This window comes from Ciconia boyciana, chromosome 7 (assembly GCF_034638445.1).
Source record: "Ciconia boyciana chromosome 7, ASM3463844v1, whole genome shotgun sequence".
In the NCBI taxonomy this organism is placed as follows: Eukaryota; Metazoa; Chordata; class Aves; order Ciconiiformes; family Ciconiidae; genus Ciconia; species Ciconia boyciana.
The window spans coordinates 31,045,566-31,067,679 of NC_132940.1; the positions used below are offsets into that span (position 1 = coordinate 31,045,566).

The 22,114-nt window shown below is 44.2% G+C and overlaps 1 protein-coding gene across 4 annotated transcripts in view; it reads left to right on the forward strand.

Moving 5' to 3' along the window:
* The first annotated feature begins 990 nt into the window (after positions 1 to 990).
* ACBD6 (acyl-CoA binding domain containing 6) overlaps positions 991 to 22,114 on the forward strand; it is an 88,731-nt gene continuing 67,607 nt past the window's right edge. For 2 of the 4 annotated variants that reach the window (XM_072867773.1, XM_072867770.1), the window contains exons 1-3: positions 996 to 1,266; positions 7,755 to 7,819; positions 8,350 to 8,446. In XM_072867773.1, coding sequence (XP_072723874.1) covers positions 1,060 to 1,266; positions 7,755 to 7,819; positions 8,350 to 8,446 — 369 coding nt within the window. In that variant the 5' untranslated portion in view covers positions 996 to 1,059. Of the gene's footprint in view, positions 1,267 to 7,754; positions 7,820 to 8,349; positions 8,447 to 22,114 lie in introns of all 4 variants that reach the window. The other 2 variants (XM_072867772.1, XM_072867771.1) reach the window with 2 other exon arrangements.

Below are 22,114 nucleotides of genomic sequence, written 5' to 3' on the forward strand. Positions count from 1 at the left end.
GCAGCCACGCGGATGGACCACGTCATGCACGGGATGCACCTTCATCCTCATCCTCGTGCCCGGGCGAATGAGAGGAGTGCATCCAACTCCCAGCGCTTTGGAGCAAGATGGGGACCTCTAAAACCACGGTGCAAAGCCCCGGCTTGGTGCTTGCCCCTCTTCACCTCACTGTGCCCACCCGTAAGTCGGGGTCACGCTGTGGGGCAGCCCCCCATGCGACGCAGCAGGCCGGGGGGAGCAGCGTGCCCCGGCCGAGGCGGCCAGCGGCCGGAGGAGGAGTGGGTCGGGGCGCTGCCAGGGTGGCCAAGGTTTCCCCAGGGGACTCTGGGCTGCCATTTGCTGAGGCCGGGGGTGGAGGAGGGAGATGGACTCGACAGCTGTGCCAGGGAGGGGGGAACTTTCCGCGCGAAGTAGATACCGGGCTAAATATAACCCGCCTTTGGGATGGCGCTTGGCCGGGACCCCCGGAGCGGCGGGCAGGGCGGGCCGGGCCGCTGCCCTCCGCACCCCGGCAGGATGCTGGCTGCGATCCGGCACACGCCGTCCCTCCCCGGCCGCCACCGAGGGCCGGGGGTTCCCGCCGCCCCGCTCCCGCCCGGCCCGGAGCCGCGGGCGGCCTGCGAGTGCCCTCCAGCGGCAGCGGGGACGCGGCGGGTCCGCCCCCGGCCCGGCCGCCGCGGGAGCGGTGGCACCGGCTCCCGGGACAGGACCTCGGGGGACGCGGGTCCCAGCCAAGGGCAAAGGGGGGTTTGGGGGCGCGGGCTGCTGGGGGGGGGGAGGGGGCTCACGTTTGGCAAAGGTTATAAAAAGTTTGAGGGTGCGGGCATCCCCCTCTTCCGGTGTTTCTTTTTAATCACCATCAGCAGAGCCGCGGGCGAGGGGTTATGAAGCCGAGCTTAGGGGACATGCCTCCCGCTCGCCGGCGTGCTGCTCTTGCACCCGCGGCCGCCCGGAACCCTCGGGCACGGCGCGCGTTTCCCGCCGGGCGGCCCGGCCGCGCGTACCGAGGCGTGAGGGGGACCGGCGCGGCGGGCGGACCCGGGCGGGCGGCGGGCCGCCATGGCGTCGCCCCCGCTGGCGGCGGCCGTGGTGGCGGCTGCGACCGGCAGCGGCGGCGAGACGAGCTCGGGCTCCGAGGAGACGGGGACGGTGCCGCCGGGCCGCGACCTGGCCGCGCTCTTCGAGCAGGCGGCCGAGCGGCTGCCGGCGCTGCTGCCCGCCGCCAGCAAGGAGCAGCTGCTCTACCTGTACGCCCGCTACAAGCAGGTGAGGCGGGACCGGGGTGGCCCGGCCCGACCCACGGCCTGGGCCCCGGCACCGCGCGGCCAGCGCCTGGCTGCGGGTGGGGCCTGGGGCCCGGGCGAAGGAGCGGGGCGGGGCCCGGGCCGGTACCCGAGTGGCTGGGCCTGGGGCTCTCCCGCGGCCGCCAGCCGAAGGCCTGGGCGGCCGCTGCACAAAACGTGGCGACGCCAAGTGGAAAAAGTTGTGTCGGGGGGTGTGGGAAGCGGGGGTGCGAGGAGCTTTCTGTCCAGCACAAAGTTCGGTGTCCCTGGCTTCGCCTGTGGTAAAGGTAGACTAAGTCTGATGGGACAGAGTCGTGCTAAATTCATCGCTGGTTCTGGTTCCTCGCCTTTCCCCTCAGCGTAGGTAGCCCTAACGCCACACCGCTTGCCTCTGCTGGGGAGACATCGGTTTGGCTTTAGCGGACCACGCGGTGGATTGCAGTCGGGTGTCGGTGTGGAGGATTTAGCTTTTGTCGTCGGTTGTGACAGGTCACCGCTGGGTTGGTGGCTTGTCCAAGTGTCCGCTGAGTCTTTGCGGAGTGACTCGTCTGGTGAGTACAGCTGCCTCGCCTGCGTCTGCCCGGCTCCCCACGTATGCTGGGTGAGAAGGCAACCCAGGCAGGCTAGAGAAGGTGATTGAGTGGCTTGCAACGCAGGGCTAGCGCTGGTGCTCACCTCCGCGCTAGAGACATCGGGGGTCTGCAGTAACGACCCAGGTGTGAGCATTAAATCTTTGAGGTTTTGATGTGACCACGTGAAGGACGTGCCTGTGCAGATCTGTCTGTGGAGGGCCTTAGAGTGGACTGGGAAACTAAACTGGTTGGTTCTAGTTATAATGTTGAACGTGACTCCTTTTCCCATTCAGTCCCTGTGAATTGAGCGAGCTGTAGGATGCATCCTATGGGAACACACAGTGTAACTTTTTTGCTGCTCCTGTGGGAGAATTTATGTAAAACAAGCCAAAAAAGCACCAATTAAGATATGAAGGACAGTAATAATCACCTAAACTGGAGAAACAGAAAAATTATAAGTATTGTTACATCTGGAAGACTAAAGAGTAAAAGTACAAATATGACTCAGGTGTGTGGCAGGAGATGCTGCCTTGGCTTGAAAACTGAATGTGGAGCTGAATCCCACCTGTTTGGATTAATAGTCAAAGTTGGGTGTGCACATCTTCCCCATGATTTTCCTCCCATATGGAATACCCTTGTCCTACTACTGCCACTTATAAGTGCTTTCATTTTTTAATGCAATATTTAATTATCTTCTAAGCTCCTAGGCTGTGGTTTGTGGACATTAATTGTATTAAAAGCAGACTGGTCATGTGAGGTTTTCTTTTCAGATTTTTCTAGTGCTTTAACAGGTCTCCAGGTTTCTCTTTCCCTTTTTAAGAAAAAGGGGGGTAGAAAAAAGATACTGGGAGAACTTTAAGAGTAACAACACCATGCCTAGGATGAGATGAAAAGAAAGGTGTTTTTTCTCTTCTGTAATTTTTTGGCTGTATTCTCAGGAGATTTGTTGCATTTGTTGCAAACCTGTTATTTTTTTCGCTCTGTTGCAAATGCTTTGTAACTGTCCTAGGTGGAAATGGGAAGGCATTACTTGCATATCAGCTTGTGATTGTCAGTAGACTCCAGAGGGTTTCCTGGTGTTAGCTCTGTAAGACAAATAAGGTGTTTAATGTTAAAAATTACTTAAATCAAAGCTATTTCACAACAGTTTTGATATCAGCTTTTCCTGACTTGTAACACTGTGTCAGCACAGATTTCCGGTTGCCTTCAGCTGACAGGAACAGGGCACTTCTGTCCTCTTTTCCACTGTCCTTCTTGTCCCTGGCCAAGCAGGATGCACCAGCAAGTGCCTTTGTGCTCCTTGGTTTCAGGCTGTGCTTGGCTCCGGGGTTTCTGTGCCTTTGGCTGCCCAGTGCTGTCCAGAAAGGTACCATCCCTGTTACATAGTGCCTGGGAGGGCAGCGCTGGTGGTGGAGATAGGAGAAGTTTGCTAGCACAGCTACTGCAGGATTGTGCTCTGCTAACTTTGAGTTTTGCAGCATTTTGTGCTTTAAATCAAAACGAGGGCGCTTAATGCAAGTTTTCTCTATTTAATTATAGCAGCCGTATCAGTATGCATAATGGGCTGCTAATATATTACTCCGATGGACAGTAGTATTGCTAACACACAAAAGGTGCTGACTCAGATCTGTCCAGTGTCCTTGATTTGGCATCCTTGTCTTTCCTCAGTTTAGTGTTTTGTGTCACTAAGGGCTTTGATTTAAGGTACAGCACCATCATAAAAGAGGTGACAGTAACAGCTGAGCTGTCTGTTAAAATACTGTATGTTATTTATTTCAAACTGTTTGGGTATATAGGCTTTTTCCTGGAATTTTATTACCTTTTATTGGAGGCCATTTCAGGATTTTATTACTTTTCTCTCTGATTTTGTTTATGTGTCAGAGACTTGAAAATAAGGGAATTGCTTAGTTGTCATCTCCACTGAGGTTTTTAGAATATGTTGCTGAGTTTATGACTCTGCCCCAGAGCAGGAGGAAGAACAGCCTAGTCAGTAGGGCTCTGGGCTGGGACTGATTTTCTGGGTTTCCCCCTATTTTCTGTGTGGCTTTGGGCAAATCACTTGTCTGTGCCTTCAGTCTGTAGTGGTGAAGCAAAGATAGCATTTGCTGGTTGTGTTGAGGATGCAAAAAACTGAGGTTCAGAAACTAGTAATGGAGACCGATGTAGTGGTCATCATTCAGAGAGGGGAGGGAATCCAGAACTTGCTGGAAATGATCGGACTGAGAAAACTGCCCTGCCAGGAGGAGGATGTGCCAGTGTCTGCGTAAATGCCGAGAGGTGCAGGCAAGCTGGAAACCCAGTGCCGCTGGCAAAACAGGGCTTATGCTGTCTCTGAGTGTAGGCTCAAGAATATAATCCCATTTTTGCATGACGTCTTTCAAATATTGTAGAACATCATACTACAAAACTGCCCTGAACACAGGAGTTTCTGCCTGCAGCTTCCTGTTGGATGGAGCGGTGTGATGGCACTGACTCGGTGTTACCAGCGTCATGCTCTCTGTCTCTCTGGGACATACAGCCCCTTGGTCATCAGCGCCAGGACCCCTTGCCTCTGTGCTTGATGTTTGCTTGTTCTTCCTTACACCCCACTTTCAGTCAGTTGAGTACAGGGCTTTCCCATGGGTTAGGGCAGGTTAATGGGGCAGAGCTTTGGGCAGGAACAGGCAGGAATTCCTGTCTTGCCAAAGGAATTCACCTTGCCCTGTGTACAGTTAGAGCTTAGTCCTGCTGTCCATGAAGGTGAGTTCTGTTCTTGTTACTACTCCGTAGAGAGGCTGCAAATGTGATTCACCTTACAAGATGTACAATCGGGTAAGAATATTTGGCTGGAACTCCCTGCTGTATAAATGTATTTGTTGAAAAATTAGCAAACAGCTGTTTTACCACCACCACCGGGGTGGGGGGGGTATCAATTGTGGAGTAATGTGTAAGGACAATCTCAAGGTTTCTCACAGTCTGGACCAGCAGCTGAAGTTGTATGGGGATGGTATGCAGCACTAGCACGCCTCTGAGCATCTGTCTATCCGAGCACTCTTCTGAATGTTGTGACCTTCAGCTCTCAGGTGAAGGCCTCATCCAAGGTTTCTGGATTTCCATTTTGGCCACAAATGGAGACGTCTGCAGACACTTCCGATTTGCAGCTGCCTGGGTCATCTTTTGTACGATTCATGAGTATAATGCCTGGAGGCAACTGCATGCAGAAGCAAGACTAGGAAAGTATTTAATGCGTTCTGGCTGTCTTCTTTTTTTTTAATGCAGCTGATGAACTGTAAATGAGGAGAGCTAAGCATCAAGTGACCAGTCAGCCCCCTGGAGACCATCAGTAATTATTTTGTGGACAAAGAATGAGAAACTCTGACTTGAAATACTAACACAGGCTCTTGTCTTTCTGCTGGTTATGGAGAAAAACAGCTTTTGAGGCCCTCCAGGGAAGTAGCAGGAGGGCAGAATCCTTCACAAAATTCCCCCCCGGTATTTGCCATGAATTTGCACCAGCATAGTTAGCTAAAACTCACCTTCCTTGGCTCTCAGGCTCACGTCCCGTCTAATGTTAGATTCCTGGTTGGTTTCTGATGCGTTATGGAGTTTTGCAGCAAAAAGAGGGAAGCCAAAACCTTTATTTTCTTCTTTCCAACAAACCCATTGCAAGCCTTTTTAATATATCTTAAAATAGCAAACAGGGCACAAGTGCACTTTTTTTTCCCCTCTTAATGGATGAAATTTAACTACTGTTCCTTGATTTGTATTACTATCAATGTTACCAGCAGTCTCTCCTGACGCTGGTACAGTCTTTGAATGCCAGATCTAAAAAGAGGAAACTGCTGTTGTGTTTTGATGAAAATTAATATTAAAACAGATGAGATTTTTTTTTTTAATCCAACTTGGCCAATTTTTGTAGGTTAGATGTTGAACTAAAGAATTGCCGAGCAGGCATTTTCTGTACAGTTAATGAATTTGCATTTTATTTCCTTGTTTGTTTTGTCTTTTAAAAAAAGTGGTCCAGTTCACCTCTGAGCAGAGGAGAAAACATTTACAGTACAACATCAATCATGACTGATTTATAGGACTTAACTGTTGCTAGCCCTTTCTCTTATTTCTCCATGAAATGTGATATGTTGTTTTAAAGGCCAGCTAAGATGTTCTAATTTGAATTAATTGCTCACTGGGAGACAGTCAGATGTACAGAAAATTAATTTCAGTTACAGTCACTCATATCCTCTAACACTTTAAATGAAAACATAGTGTAACTAATAAATATCTCTCAGTATGGGCATGCTCTCTTTAAAGCCTGATTAATGATTCCATCCTCAGCATAAAATCCCCACCCGGTTAAGGTGAAGAATTGTTAGTTGATTTAAGCACTTCACCTGCCTGAACACTTGAGCATATTTCATAAAACATTTGATGAATGCAGTTTAGTTTTGCTTGGCTAACAAAATGTTCAACCAGCAGCCTTTGCCCACCTCCAAAACATAACCTGTGTTGCCTCCCTGGGGTCTGCTTAAATACCCCTTCCGTGGTGGGCTTCCTTTGCCTGGGCTGTGCCCTGTGTTGGGGACTTGCTGTGATAACTGCTTTCCAGGGGCTATTGCATTTGGAGCTGTGGTTCTGCTCTGGACTCTGGCTCCTACAGTCTTTCATCATCTCTGTGGGATATATAGCACTTTCATTTTTAAAAAAGTAAAAAAAAAAAATAAATTCATGTTTTGTGTAAATTCATTCCCTATCACAATGATACTTTCTTTTCAGTTAGATTCATTTTACCAGTGACGCCTATGTGCAAAGGGCTTTATTTTCTATGAGAAAAGGGCACTGATAATAGCCAGATCTGGTGAGTCCTGACCCATATTCCCTGGCTCTTCCAGGCAGGCATGGAGGCAAGTTCACTTATACGTTCTCCTGAGCTGACTTCAACAAAATATCTATGTTACCCAAATCTCAACCTGCTAATTGCTCTGTTCTTGAGGCAATTGTCAGCGCTGGTCTTTTTGCAGGAATGTGGTTGTGCCTTTGGAGCCCTGGGCAGGTGTAGTCTCTCAGTCCTCTTGTGTTCCCCTTTGTGGGCGAGCTTACTAAGGAGATGCAGCCGCTAGACTTCCCTGCAGTAAGAGGAAGGGCTTTGTATTTGTCCCATCAGTACACCACCCTATGGAAAACTGCCTGAATCCCACTGGCACCAAGTCCATTTTACACTGGCTATAAGACTTCTTCCGTGTATCCATCCACCAATTCTGGCTTGTTCCCTTGCTTCCTTGTGTTTCTTATTTCCCGCCTGCCCCATTTTAACTTCTGGCTTGCTTCTGACAGACTGGTTCATCTCCAGCACTCAGGCCTTGACTTGTCTCTCACGCAGTGCTTTCTATGTAGCCAGATGCCTTGGAGCAAATTCAGAAGCTGCTTGGCATTCCTTTGCTCTGAGTTTGTCCCCTTGCCTTCCAGAGGACCTTGAATTTTCAAGTCTGTTCACTTGAGCTTTGTGTGAAAGCAGGTGAATTTCAGCCTTCATGAATAATCATCTCTGTAGAAACCCTAATCAACAGAATTTTTCTTGATACTGGTGGAGGATGAGGCATTTGGCTGGGTAATAAACATAACATTAAGTGAGAAATCACTTGCTGGTTATCCCTGTTGGGTAATGCATGCAAAAGAAATGAGCTGCATAACAAAATTGCTTCCCTTGCATCGCACAAAGAAAACACAGGGATGCAGAGGCGCTAATAACTGCGAGAGGGCTAAAGTGAGGGTAAGATGGGGTTGAGTTGTGTCAGTTCTTTCCCTCAAAAACCTTTCCTCTGGCGCAAGAACAAAATTACCCTGAAACTATCAGAACCCAGTATTTCCTTATGCAAGTCCCCTTCCCTTTGATTTGTTCTAACAGAAGGAAATTTATTTTCTTTAGGTGAAATTTGGAACCTGCAACACTCCCAAGCCAAGCTTCTTTGACTTTGAGGGAAAGCAGAAATGGTAAGAGGAAATCCTTGTAATTCCTAGCAATTTCTGGCTCTATTTTTTTGTTGCATCTTGCCTCATCTGTTGACAGATTATGGACCTAGAGGATGTCAACTCTTGAGAGTCTGCCACTGAACTGGCTTTAAAATCCTTTGTTTAATAGGGAAATGTTTGCTGCTATGCCTGATGTAGACATGAAATACCAGACTCCTGTATTTACCTTGGTCATGCAGAATTAGCCTGCATACAACAAAAATTTTGTGAACATAGCTATAGCTTTACAAACAGCTTTACTTCGTGAACAGAAACTATGTTCCAGCGTGGATCAGGATCCCCTGAAAGATCCTTTCACAGTGGAGTGCTGCACTGATGGTGGCCATTCATGGCTTCAGAGGAAAGTTGACCATTTCAAACTGAATGAAAGATGGCTTTGCACCCCCTGAAAGTATTTAGATGAATCTGTTCACTGTGTCCCACTGATGACACTATAAAAACACATTATGCTGTCTCCAAGTGACTCGCTGATGTTTTGCTCTCTCTCCTAGGGAGGCTTGGAATGCCCTGGGAGACACCAGCCCGCATCAAGCTATGCAGGAGTATGTTGCTGCAGTGAAAAAACTGGACCCCAGTTGGAATCCACAGGTAGGAAACATGAAAATATTGTTCAGAAAACAAATCAGCATTTGTGTCTTTGTAAAGCTAACAATGGTTCAGCTTCACAGAGATTTTAATTGCTGCGTGGCAAACTTAATTTTTTAGCAGATTAAAGTCTAAATTCACTTTTAAAACTCTCCTTTTGTTATGACCAAAACATGAAGAACCATCTCTTTCATTCATAATTATCTTCATTACAGTGAGCGCATGCACAGGGTTGGTTTGGGTATAGTGATCTAATTTATTTTGCTTTTATTGGTTCATGCTGTATTTAGCATGTAAAGATACTTTTTATCCTTTTCTCATCTTTCTCTTTTCAACTACTATTTAAACTGTATTGTTGATCAATACAAAGTAATCTCCATGAAAGTGACATGAACTGAATGATCAATTCTAAAAATGTTTCCTTTTTGTTTCGATGCAGCAAATTACCAAATCTGATTATGATTAGGTACTCCAACATAACAAGTGTATTTAAGTCCTGTATGTGTGTGTTATAGGGAGACTGTACTGTCATTTTAATTAATCTGTCTTTCATCTACCAGATTTATTACTTGATTGAATATTTAAGGATATCTCCCTTTTTATAGACTGATTTTTATACAATTTTTAAAGAGGATTGCTCTTTAGAAAAAGTATTGCCTTTGATTGGAGATAGAGTGGAGATATTTCACTAATAGCAAAATGCTGAAGGCATGGTAATTTCTTTTCATGGTAGGAAATTGATTCGTTTTTGGTCCTGTGCTTTGGAAGCAAAATCTTCTGTGAGCACAAGCCTATGAATCGAGAATTTGATTCTCAGTTGTCTTCTGATGCTGTTCTGGAGACTTAAGAGTAATTGTGTTTTCTTCACTAGTTCATGTTTCATGGCGTTGATCCTGTTTTTGCAGCAAAGAAGTATTGTCATTTAGAGGAAACCCTTTTTAATGCCCTTGGGGAAAATAGCTTTATATGCTGTGCAGTGCAGTTAGCAATATGCTGTGAAGTGCAGTTAGCAAAAGCTATCTGCATGCTATGTAAATTCTTGTCCAATCTAAAATTCTCATACAGAAATAAAATAATTTAAAAATAATCCATGTACGATCCTGAATGAGGAAAGTGTCTAGCAGTGTAAAGTGAAACATATGAATATTCATTAAACAACAAAAAAAACCCCAACACTTTCCTGAATTTTTATGGGTAGAGCTTCTGTTCATAAAAAGACTTCTCATGCATGGTGACAAGCTTAGCTTTGGGTACTCCCTTCACTTTCTTGCCTCAGAGAAATACTTATTGTCACAGGTGTGACCTTTGGGTTACAAAGCTGTAAGCTAGGAAAGTGAAATAATCTGTTAGTTTTTTTAAAAATATTTTAAAGAAGCCATACAGCAAACAAATAATAGTTTGCAGCGCTGCTCCTCCCCTCTTCCCTAAGGTGAGGAATGAATGCATGTGAGCATGTTTCTTCCCGTTGCTGTCCTTGCATAAGCCTATCCCCAGGACTCAGCAGAAACTAGGTTGTTCTGGGTAATGCTGTTGCACCAGCGTGTTCGCTCATTCGTGTGTTGCTCCGTCCTCCCTTTTGGAATAGTTGATGCAAGAAGTGTGGACTTGCAGGAGGAGAGCAATGCTGGAGCTTGAACAGAACTTTCTGTGAAGGTGGCACGGCTGAGTTGTCAGACTGGTTTAAAGCAATGTGATTTTCTTTCTTCAGATGCTTTTCTTGTAGTGCTTAAATAGCTCTGCTTCTGTCACTCATGTAACAATGCATATATTTCTTGTCTTTTTGAAGCCAGTGATTTTTTTCCTCTGTGTGGTCTCAGTGCACGGAGCTATAATGCTGAGGAAAATATGTAGGGTGTTATCTGGTTTACTGTCCCTGCACTGCTGCACAGGTGTCACATTTCTTGTCCTGACTCTTTCCTTTTCCTGTACCTTGCCTGTGACTGAGCTAGAAACCTGTTAAGAGATCTGAGTGCTTTACATTGAAGGAATATGCTCAGGTGCAGAAAGGCCTAGCAGAGGAAGTTACATTAGCAGAGAATGTAATTTAAAAGTTAGCATTAAAGTACAGGTGACATTGCTTTCTTTAAAAGAAGTCACCTGTTCCTCCTACTACATCTTCCTTTCAATTGCACTTTTATATGACCAAAATGCTATCAGCAGTCCTCTCAGTCTGGTCTGTCTCATGCTGCTCTGTACTCTCCCCCCCACCCCCAATCCACCTTCTAGAGCCACGAGAGGGAGCTCTGTTCTTTAAAATGATGGAGATGCATGTGTCAGGGGATGGAGATAAAGTAGCTATTTTAGTCTTCAAATTTCAAATTGGATTTATAGAAAAGATCTGTGGGTACATTACAAGGTGCTTCATCACTGTCATTGTGTCTTCTTTACATGCTCATCTGCTGGGTTCCTTTGAATTTTTCTTACATTCAGTAGATCATGAATGAAATACTCCTAGTATTTGGTTAAAAGCAGTATAAAGTGTTTGGTACAAATTTGAAAAGTTCGGCTTTCAGATCATTATGAAACATAAATAGTAATTACAGTACAAGGGTGTTGAATTTGTCATTGTGCAGCTTCATGAATTTTGCTATTGTAAAGCTTTCTCAATATTACCCATGTATTTTCTCTTCAATAGTTCATCTCGTCCCTTAAAGTTGTTCTTGTGTGTTATCTTAAATCCTCCTCAGTCTCCTGTTTCATATATTTGCAAAGGGTTTTTAATGTCTTGATCCTTTAGTACTAAATATGCAAAATTTAAAACTTAGAAACACCTTATCGTTTTCATAGGTTCATTTTTTCCCAGCAGATTTGCTGCTGTTCTGCAGCTTTCAGGCTGTCAGTATTTTTCTTAATAAACAGAATGGAACTAAATGCAGTATTTCTTATGCAGTCCAAATAGATCCACTTCTTCATTCCTTTTTCTTGATTTTTCATTGATTCATTCTTTCATATTGACCTTGCTGTTTCTGTATTAGTACATTTTCAGCATCAGACTGTAACTGCTATAGTTTAGTAATCTTTGCTTGTTTTGGATGGGGAAAACAACCAAAGTAAAAGCATTCTGATGCAGCAGGAGCACCCTGAATTTGTGTTCAGAAGCAATGAGAACACCACTAGCAGCCAAAATCTGACCTGCTGCTTCCTACTCTTGCATGGAGTTTGGAGTACCTGCACTTTATTAGGGGACAACTGAATGTGGAGAGGCAGTGGCACAGCTGTTCTCTGCTCTGTGAAGCTGGTATGCCACTTTTGATGGTAGAGGCACATCTGTTGGCTCATCTCTGTGGCTATTTCCAATATGTTTTAGTTTCTTCTTCACCCTTGCTGCTAGCAGGTTGTCTGATAGTAATGCCTGATCTTTTCTTTCAGAGCTTTGTCTAAAACCTGGAAAGAAATGATCATACTGCATTTATTTTCAGCAATTTTGTTTGCTAGGAAATCTTTAAAATAGCAGATAACCTAAAGGATATTGAGGTGAGATCCATTGTCTTTACATTCATGAAACTGCAGGAATCTCCTTGCTGTATTTATCTTGAACCCAGAAGTCTAGAACCAACAATCACAATTGCCTTTCTGGATGCTTTGCAGTTAGGTCTTCCTATGTTGGCATAGGTCTTACTGTGCTTTATGTTGTAGGTTGTTTTGTTCCTTTTCCCAAGAACGGCTGTTAGTAGGAGATCAGGACTATACTTTTCCATGCTTGTCTCCATTCTCCTCTTGATGCAGTCTTCCTTCATCATCTTCTACCTTTTAGCACATCTTTTGTTTCTTGTTCTTTCTTGTGAGTCATTCCTTTCAGTCTGAAGTTCCAGGCAGTGGAAAGGTAATTGCTTGGACCAGCTCAGCTCTATTTGCATATTTCAGAGACATCACCTGTCCTTCGAGTCTATTCACTTTTCCTCCAGAACAGAGAATAATTTATGAAGCTATTCTTTTGCATTCTCTATCCTTAAACAGAAATGTTTCATGCCATCAACACCTCCCACTGTTTTGGGTCCTTTAGAGAGGTATACGTGTCCTGGCTGCTTCGCTTCTCGTGTGTTCACCTGTCGTCTTCCTGCTTTACTGGCAGCAAATGACATGTTGCTTTCCGTGGCTTTTGCTGATGTATGTGTGAGTTTGGCAATGATATTCATCTGCTCTCCCTGCCAGCCACCTGCAGCTTATTGCCTATGCGTGCTCATCCCTCTGGCCCCTCTCTCCCGCTGTGGCTCTGCATTACCCACTGTTGTGGTGCTATCTTCCAGTCTCAGCAGTGGGTTTGGTGATTTAGGGAGGTTTACCTTCACAAGCTGGTTGTCTTGCATCTTTATGCAATAACTTTGTTCTTATGTACATCACTGTCTCTGCTGTATAATTGGGCACTTCTAGTACTTGCAGTTTTTGAGACAGTCTTAGTGGCTATATTTCCATTCCCCCACACACTCCAAAATTCGAATCTCTGTCACGTATTTAATATCACAAATCCCCATTGGCTTTAAGCATCCAGATTTTTCAAACCTCAGATTGACATGGGAGTTTGTGTCCGCAGGCACTGACCATCCAGAGGTGGGAGCGGGACAGCACCTCTTTTGCTCAGCAGCATTGTCCACATCTCTTTAACTGAGTTCATGTCCCAAGGGATGTGGGTGGAGGTGTGTACACAACACTGCAGTGAGGTGGTTGGGAGCTGTTATTGATTGTTTCTTGTAACAAGACGGTTATATGGCACAGCTTAAACAATAAAAATAAATAATAAAAAAAGCATCCAGATTTGCTCATCAGTTTTAGCCTTCCATTTGCTGATTGCAGTTTTGGCATCTCTTGATTCTAAATATTTCCTTTTCCTATTTCTTATATTGCACATTTACCAGTTCCAATCTCAACAGCTTGTCACGCTACTAACTTCAGTGGCATCCTTCCCCACACACTTAGAGGCCTTCTTTCTATTTGCTTTGACTGCTGAAACTCGCAGGAGGACTTAATGATTTTCTATTTCTATATTAAAAAAAAATAAAACTGGCATTTTAACTTGTTTGACTTGACTTCACCAATAATGCACTTAGTAAGACTTCTGCTGTGTAATGAGGAAAGTTGCATATTAGGAATCTGAAGAGCAGAGACATGTCTCTAAGGCAAAGCAGGAAGTGAGCTCGAGTTCAAAGAAAGTAGACATTCACCAAACATCTTTTTAAGCTCTTAAAGGTTTGAAATTCCAGTGCTGATGTTTGCAGGGGAGAAAGCCGCCCATGTTTTTTCAACTACTGTTCTGTGCCTTGTTTGAGTAGAGGAGGATTTATTCCTCTCTACTCTGGACCCAAGTAGTCAATAGCAGTAAAATACCTCTATTGCTGTGTTGGTGTGGGAGCACCGAGTCGTGGTGTTTGGAGCAGCCCAGAGAGGACCCTGGGGGAATAGACAGTCAGTCTCATGAAAAAGAAAACAAACTTCAGAGGGAATAAAATAGCAAATGCACTATTGCTGCAGGCTCAGAGCAGTCCAGTAAGCTGGAAAACCTGCAGGAGTAAAGCAAATTGATTTGTCCAGTGGCCAGTGGGTGTTTTTGCAGGAAGTACTGCAGGGGGCAATATTTGATAAGGTGGGTGGCCAGTTACCCTATGCACAGGGCTGGGATGCATCCCCCCTTCTTTCTGTTGAAATAACCTTTCTCTATCACAGTTTAAATGCAACAAGCAAGTTGAAACTAAAATGTGGAAAAGAGAATTTGCGATTCGAGGATACAGTGAAAAGCAGGAGAAACAATTTCCAGATGTACAGAGGAGCTGAGTTTGTATGTATGCTTTTTGTAGGTTGCACCAGGTGTTACTGAAATATTTTCACTATTGATTTAAATTGATGAGCCTGTTGTATTAAGTAGTATCTCCAAGGCAACTTAATTTCTGTAGTGACTCAAATACAAACTAGGTCTCCAATGACGTTAAAAGAGGTGTTTGAAAATCCAAACCTGAATTTTTCTTAAATTTGGACTCATTGCTCAAATCTGGACTGTTCATGTGTGGAGCAAGAAGCTTTGTTCTTTTGCAGTTTGCAGGTTTTATGCTTGATCAACTTCTAAGAATTACATTATTGAATGGTAAATCATACTGTAGTTTCAGGCTGAAATCTGTGGATTTCTTGGTTAGTACTGCAGGCCGATGGAATTTCTTCTGGAAATTAAAAAATGCATTAGAAAAACTGTGGTCTGTAAACAAAATGAGTGCACCCATCATGTTTTCCTGTTTTGTCTATCCGTCAAACAGATGTCTCCCTTGATAATCTGTCCAAGCAGCCACTGTTTGTGGTTGGGAAAGAGCAGCAGAGTGGTATGGACAGGATTACAAGGGGGATGGGAAGAGCAGGAAGGGAAAAGACCTGTTTGGGTCTCTGCCTGTCACCAGCAGCAGGTATTCACATACCTGCTGTGCAGTTAGTTTGGGTAAATGTCTCAATTTATGGCTTGCTATACTGCGAGGTCAAAAACTTTCAAAGTAGTGACTTTGTTTCTTTTGTAGTATAAAAGCAATTTAACTGCATCGTGTAAAGTGGGGACTAATCGAATGATGGCTGGGCTCCTTAAAGCTTGCCTTCCTGTGCTGTGCTAATGCAGCACGCTGGAGAGGAGCCTCCTGTGTTCCTGCGACCTACGCAGTAGTGCTGCCAGGGTCTGCTCTTCACTGCTCCTGTTTCTTTCTGGGTTTGTATAGATAGATCCTTGTGTGTCAGTTCACCTTAGGTGAATTTCATGATTGACTTTTTGTTTTCACCCAAATGTTAATAACTGTATTTAAGAATAAAAATTGTAACAAAATGCAGAAAACAAACTGCACTGTTTGCTATATATATTTTGAAAGCTCTTGTTTCAATGGATGACTACATTGGAAGAAGCAAATCACTATAATTCAGATAATTCGTATTATAATGACTATAATGAATATGATGAATATTATAATGATCCATATTATATAATAATTCATAACAGATAATTCATAAACTCTAATCGGCTCTTCCCCTTTTAAAAAAAAAAAGCAAGCCCATATTTTTTTATTCTTTTAACAGAAACGGAAGCACTAGAAATTAAGAACAAAACCAAAAAACTGATCCACCCCAAGCTTCTGGCTTTGGGGCATGTAAGACTGCAATGTCCTCTGTGTTTAGGCAAACTGTGGAGTTGGGGGTTTTTTGTGAACCACATTGGGATATGGGATAGTTTGGTACATGTCCTGAGAGGGGTTAGATCTTAACACACAGAGGGATTCTTCTGCCCTGCTGTCTTTGCCAGCTGTGTGGAGCACAGCTCATGTTTCTGGCATGTAAGCGGAGTTAGTGATAGATGCAGCCTTCCTGTGGGAGGGAGTAATCTGTGCTGTGCATGGCTAACAAAAGCTTGCGGTTTGTGTATGCCTTACTTACACATGCAAGACTACAGGCAGAGTGACCCACCTTATTTTATCCAAGTTGGAAAAATGGCAGTTTACTAGCTGCGCAAGTTAGGCCTTGAGTGTTTTGCTTTTGGAGCATGCTTTCACAACCAATTTTTCTTACTAGCAAGGGGATGTTTTCTTGTTCCTGTGGTGTAAGACAGTAAAATATCACGCTACGAACATGAACTAAATTTCCCCGTTCTTCTGCAATAAAGGTGGATAGTGTTGCATCCTTTGCTTCTCTGTGCCTTCTCATGAGGAAAGTGTGCTGATGCTTTAAGTACTTCATACAGGTCCTACTCATAAACAAAGCTGTCCATAGGTTATTTGCTACCTTTCTGTCCTTGTCTTTGCACATGTAACTGTTCATCAATTTTATGCCATGCAAGATAGCTCAACTCTGGCACACCAGGTAGGAGGTAGTGTGTTGCCTGCCTGCTTTGTTGTATAGACCGTTATGCTCTGAGCAGCAAATCAAATTCAGTTTCCTATTTATACTTACTGTTTTTAAAAGCAGCACAGGCTTACAGGCAGTGCAAGTCCTCACTCAGTACTGTGAAGATAACACTGCCATCCCTTGGCTGTTGTTTAAGTGAGGGAGTGGATTAATAAAATAGTATGTGTAACTTCTGTTCGTAACGATGACAGCATAGATGGGAGCTGGCGGTTGTTTGCCATGAATCCATGGCCTGAGGATGGAGTTGTCAGAGATGTCCTGAGGATGCTTTGTTCTATCAAGTAACTCACATCTCAGGCATTGGGGTGCTGTGCTGGTGGGGCTGTCAGCTGTGGTGGTCTGCAATTTTGCCTGTGGACAAGCTTGATAAATGATAGGGCTTTTTCTTCTCTGCAGCTGCATTTTATTGTAGAGCACAAAACAAAATGCCAGATCCAGAGTGAGATTTTTCAGTGTTTTGGAATTGTGGTTCTGGCAAGCTGTGCATAAGTGAAAAAGTTAAAATGAACAAGTGTCTCATAGTAGAAATACAAACAGCTGGAATATGTGTCAGCCTCCTACCCCCTGGGAGTCTGTTGGATTGTTCTCTTTGATTTTACATCTCTGCAGAAATTTATAGTCTCAGCTCCTTTTATTTATGACATTGCAATCCTCGTTCAAGCAATTGATTGAAATACAACGGTGCCAAGCTGCAAGCCTGTATTTTAGAAAGGTTGAAGTTTAGAAAGCAAATCAGCAATGCAGACAGTCAAATATTGAAAGCTGCACTGGAATCCTGCACAGAGGTTGCTCATGTTTCTATGCTTCTAAACTTTTTCAAAGTAAAGAATTATCATGACAAGGGTTTATACGTCTTTTCTCTTTTAAGGTGCCTGGTCTGGCTAAAAACATACTGCATGTTAAATATGCAATTTTACTAGCCCTGCAAGGGCTAACTTTTGCTTGTAATGATGTTAGCCCTTATTTTTCCAGCTCAAATCCAGCAGTGCTGATGCACTATGTTGTTAGTGTACTGTGGGCAGCATAGTATATTCTCTTGCAGCTACTTGAACATAACAATAGTTGTTTTCTAGAATTGCAAGCAAGAAACTGGGGGCCTCGTCATTTTTGGTTACCAATGCAGTGACTTTGGTCAAACATTTAAGCAAAGATGAAATATTTTTCCTTTTGAATATGTCAATGAATTTTCATCATCTTTCACTAATTAAAAAAAAAATCTTGTACTATCTGGAATGTATTCAGAAAAAAGAATAATTAGAGACGTAGCTCTGCCTTGTTGATGCTGGGTGTGCTGCTGTAGCATAGTGATGCATTTGGCATCCTGGGATCGTGATATCTGGCTTACTAGTGGATTAAGACACTGCATGCTAGCCAGATATACCAGAGGCAACTGAAAAAAAAATCAAATAAACATTTATATTAAAAAAAAAAAAAATGCAAACTCCTGGCATTCAATGATGACAAGATGTAACAGAATGAGGCAAGGCACTTTACTGTGTAACTTTCTGTGCGGCAGGGACCTAGTTGCTTTTTGCTTTCCCCCTTAATAGATGTCCAAAAGTAACAGGGTTTGCTGTATGGCTGTAGTGCACAGGTAGCAGTCCCATGGCACCTGGTTATTCTGTGATCCCGCAGCTGTGGGATTGGAGGCATGGGACACAGCTGAACTCTGGGATCTTAAAACTTCACTTGCTCAAGTGGTCTCCTAGCTGAGAGAGCATTGCAATATCAGAGAAGGACCACAAGATCAGGCTTAAGTTGCTGCTGATCCTCTGCTGAAGGTTGTTACTGCTATGGCTGAGTTGACAGAAAATGGGTAAGTGCTGATACTTCTAGGGAGAGCCCAAGATCTTTGCTTAAATTGAGATGGGAAGGTTGAATTTGTTAAGATGTCAGACCACAAGCTGAAGTGGCTGAGATGCAACCACATATTGTCCTCTGCCATTTCTGCCTTGAGGTGGCAGTTTCTGGCAAGGCAAGGAAGGGTTTCAAATGCCATGTGCAGTTTTCATTTGTTGCAGATTTTAGCAGCAATGCTGCTTCTCCCCAGCAACAAAAATGTGGATAACAAAAGTATTGAAAAGCTTGTTTTCATGAAGCAGCTGTGTGAGGCTGGAAGCAGAAAGGAGCAGCGTTGTGGCATGAGAAGTGACTACGCCAGCAATCAAAACTTCCCTGTTAGGTTCATTTCTGTGCTGAAACTCCACTGGCTGAAACAAGTTGGAAAATGAAGCTTTCGGTAGCGCTGGGCAACGTTACAAAATCGGGGTCTGGGGAGGTTGCAGCATGGGCTGACAGAGGACAAGTGCTGAACCAAGCAGGATGCCGTCATGGGCTATAGGGGCAGGGGAGGAAAGCAGGCAGTGAGATGCAGCTGGGAGCTTGGGGCAGAGGCAGAAAGCTGAGCAGGCTGAATGTCAGCCTGATATAACGAGAGGTTTGGAAGGGGAGGAAAACCAAATAAGAAGCTGCAAGGGGAGGTGGGGAGGACCAGCAGGGTAACAGGTGTTTTCTCTGCTCAGTTGTAGCTTCCTGCTGGCCAGGGTGCTTCCCAAGCAATGGGGAGCCTCCCTGACATCCCTGGACCCCAATATTTTCCTGGGATGCCCAGAAACCTAGAAGAGCCTGATTTAATGCACCCGAGTCCTGTCGCCGTGGATAGCAAAGTGAGGTGGTGAGTGAGGGTGGGAGGAGCAGGGACAGTCTTGTCCTCTTTGTGGCACGAGGTGGGCATTCGGGGGGTGGGCTTTGGCTTGTTCTGCGGCTCGCTCAGGAGCTCATGGCAGCCTCTTGTCAAACTCTTGCTCCTGTTTTGGCCAGCAACCCACCAGGCTGTGCAAGCAGCTTGACTGTTTTAAATGGGGAAGGGTGCAACCTCTAATTAAAAAATCTAATTTTTCAAAGTAATTGAAGCTGTTGCAGAACTTTCAACTTGCTGTGTCAGAGGCTGTTAAAAAAAATTGAGGAACTTGGGTGGAAATTACGTGTTTCTCTGTGGAGTATGCAATGCCTTGATTTTTAGGTGTGGAGTTATAGACATTTACTTGATGGCATTCAGACACAGGAAGGGTTTATGTACCCTGCTGCTTCACATGGCTATGTAAAGGCTGGTTTAAAGAGAGACTGTGATAATTAAAAATAGCATATGCTTTTAGTTAGGAGAAAATAGCTGCCATTGTTTGGTGTGTAACATAAGCTATAGAATAATTAAGCTGTTTCTTTAGGAAAATACAGCTTTTCAGGTTAGAAAAAGGTTAAGTGGTTATGTTTAGCTTGCGCTTTACATGAAGTATCAAGGAGGTGTTGAGTGTAATTACTGGAGATTAAGATTTTGTTTGGATGTTAGCTAACACATTGGTTAATGTCTTGTAAATGCTATTTGTCTCTTAGAGTGGAAAAAGAGTTATCCTTTAAAAGAGCATGTATTGTCTAGTACTTAGATACTTCTGCACTATTGGACCAAATTACTCCTATTGTAAGAAAAGATGGCACTCTGTAAATGTCTCTAGAGCATCCTATATTTTGAGCTGAACTAACCAGCACAAAGGCATGTAAAGGCTCAGACACAGCATCAATGCACAGCACTGAAGGCTGTTCAGCAGGCAACTGCCTCCAGATCCTGCTGCATCCTTCTTGCTGAGCCTGTGAAGGGTTACACCGTAACTTCAGAAACCTTCTGTTCCTGCTGAGATGCTCTGATCCTTCCCTTGCCTGAGTCTGTGGGGACAGGGACCAATGAAGATCTCTTCATTCTGCCATTTTTCTGTCTGCAGAGCTCATAAATCCACCCTCTGCCTTCATGACCCAGATCTGTTGGAGGAAACAAATTTCAGTGGCGCTGGTCAAGCAGTCTCGGAGCTGTTCCTTTTGCGAATGGCGAAATTCGCCTCTGCCGCTGCCATGATGCTGTCTGGTCCGGTGTTGCTCCAGCAAGTAGAGGATGAATGCTTCAGCAGGCAGGCTGGGGGTGGGAGCTGATGTCCTATCATTGCTTTATATCTCAAAAGTTAGGGTTGCCTTCAGCTTTCAAGCTTCAGAGCACGTTTCATCCCAAGCTATGTAGTTGTTCGGTATTTCCAGTTTGGCTCAGAATATGTTTCTTGCCCATACAAATGTCTGTGTAAATCTATATAAATGAATTATAATTACAGTACAGGCTGTGTTTTTATGTATAGCTTGGTCCCCTCTGCCTGGGCATTTGTGGATTTTCATATGGGTGATGTGACAGAAGTGATTGATTGCTCCCAGGACTGACGATACAATGCTCTGTGTTCCCCTTGTGAAAGTGCCTGATTTCTGCAGTGTCTCACACTGGAAGGGTGCAAACAGGCCACTCGTTTCAGCCTTTGATCTGCAGACATTGGGAGTCTGCAAGTTACTGCAGCATCCACAAAAAGGAGATGAGGAAAGGAGAGTCTGCTGTCAGTCTTGTGTTGCCACCTACATGTCTGGTTTTCCATTTTTAAAAAAGCTCCACAAATCAAAAACTGTTGGAAACCACTTGGATTAGGTTTTTTGATTGAGCATATTATTTCATTCCATGGATATGTTAAAATGTATACAGTGAGTCATGAAATCACATCTACTAGCAAGCATAAAACTTGCTCAAAATTATGTTAAGCATTTTACATTTATTTCCCCTCCCTTGACTGTCTTTACTACTAATTTCCAACTGTGATTATGATGCAGTTATAAATTAACTCATTATAGGTTAAATGAGTAATCTGCAAGGCCTTGTTTTAGATCCCAGCCCTGTTTAACTATGCAGCACAATCACATTAATTATGTTTGTTTTTATTTTTTGTAATATAGTCTGGAAAATATTTTACCTGTCTTAGATCACACTTATAAGAGGAAATCCTATGATGAGATACTAAAAGAACCAGAAAACTTTTTTTTATGTAGCCATTAATGGAATATTAACTAAACTCTCTGCAATATTTAAAACCAACCAACCAACAAACAACCAAAAAACCCAAACAAAAAAAACCCCATTACATTATCCTGTAGCGCATACTGCCATTTTTTTATAGGGCAGTTTGCTCAAATTGTACAGATCCTCAGTGGTCTCTTGAAAACGCTCCAGGTGCTGAGTCATGTGCACACTCTCGCTGAGCTGCTGCTGGGAGCCAAGACGGTTTGTTAAGAGAGGAATATTAAAATAGTCTGTTTATGACTGCCATTAATATGGCTGGTGTGGAGGGTGCAGCAGCCTTTCATGAAAGGTGGCTTTGCAGCAGAGTCTAACAGGGAGGCTGCCCTCAGCCGGGGTGTATTTTTATCTTGCTTGGATGTAACTGGTCTTTGCTAGTCTGTAAAGAGTGGTGAGAAATGCTGAGCTCATACATTTTAGTGGGGAAGGGAGGATTTTTAATGCTGTTCAAGCGTTTAATACAGCGCCTAATTTTATAGATGCTAAAATTGTTTTTCCTTTCGTAGCATCACCTCTGAAGGGTTAATATTTACCTTCCCTCCTGCTGCAGGTAGCATGAAGTTCAGCTGAGCTGTAAAGTCAGAAAGATACAGGTGGAAAATACCTTTGGAAGGGGACATTGTTTGTCCTCATTTCATGCTTCATTAGCCGCCCTGCCGGAGGACCCTCCTGCATTGTTAAGAGGTCAGGAGCCTCCCGCGGTGTTCGGGAGAGGGGACATCTCCTCCTTGTCCAAGGGTTCTCATCTTCGGACCACCTGCATTCGGGGTGGAGCGCACCCTCCTCCCCTTGGCTCTCCTGGCACTGGCCTTAACTAGCGAAGGAAAAGACGGCAGCAATTATGGCACACACAATTAATGAGCGTCTAATCTCCAGCCTTG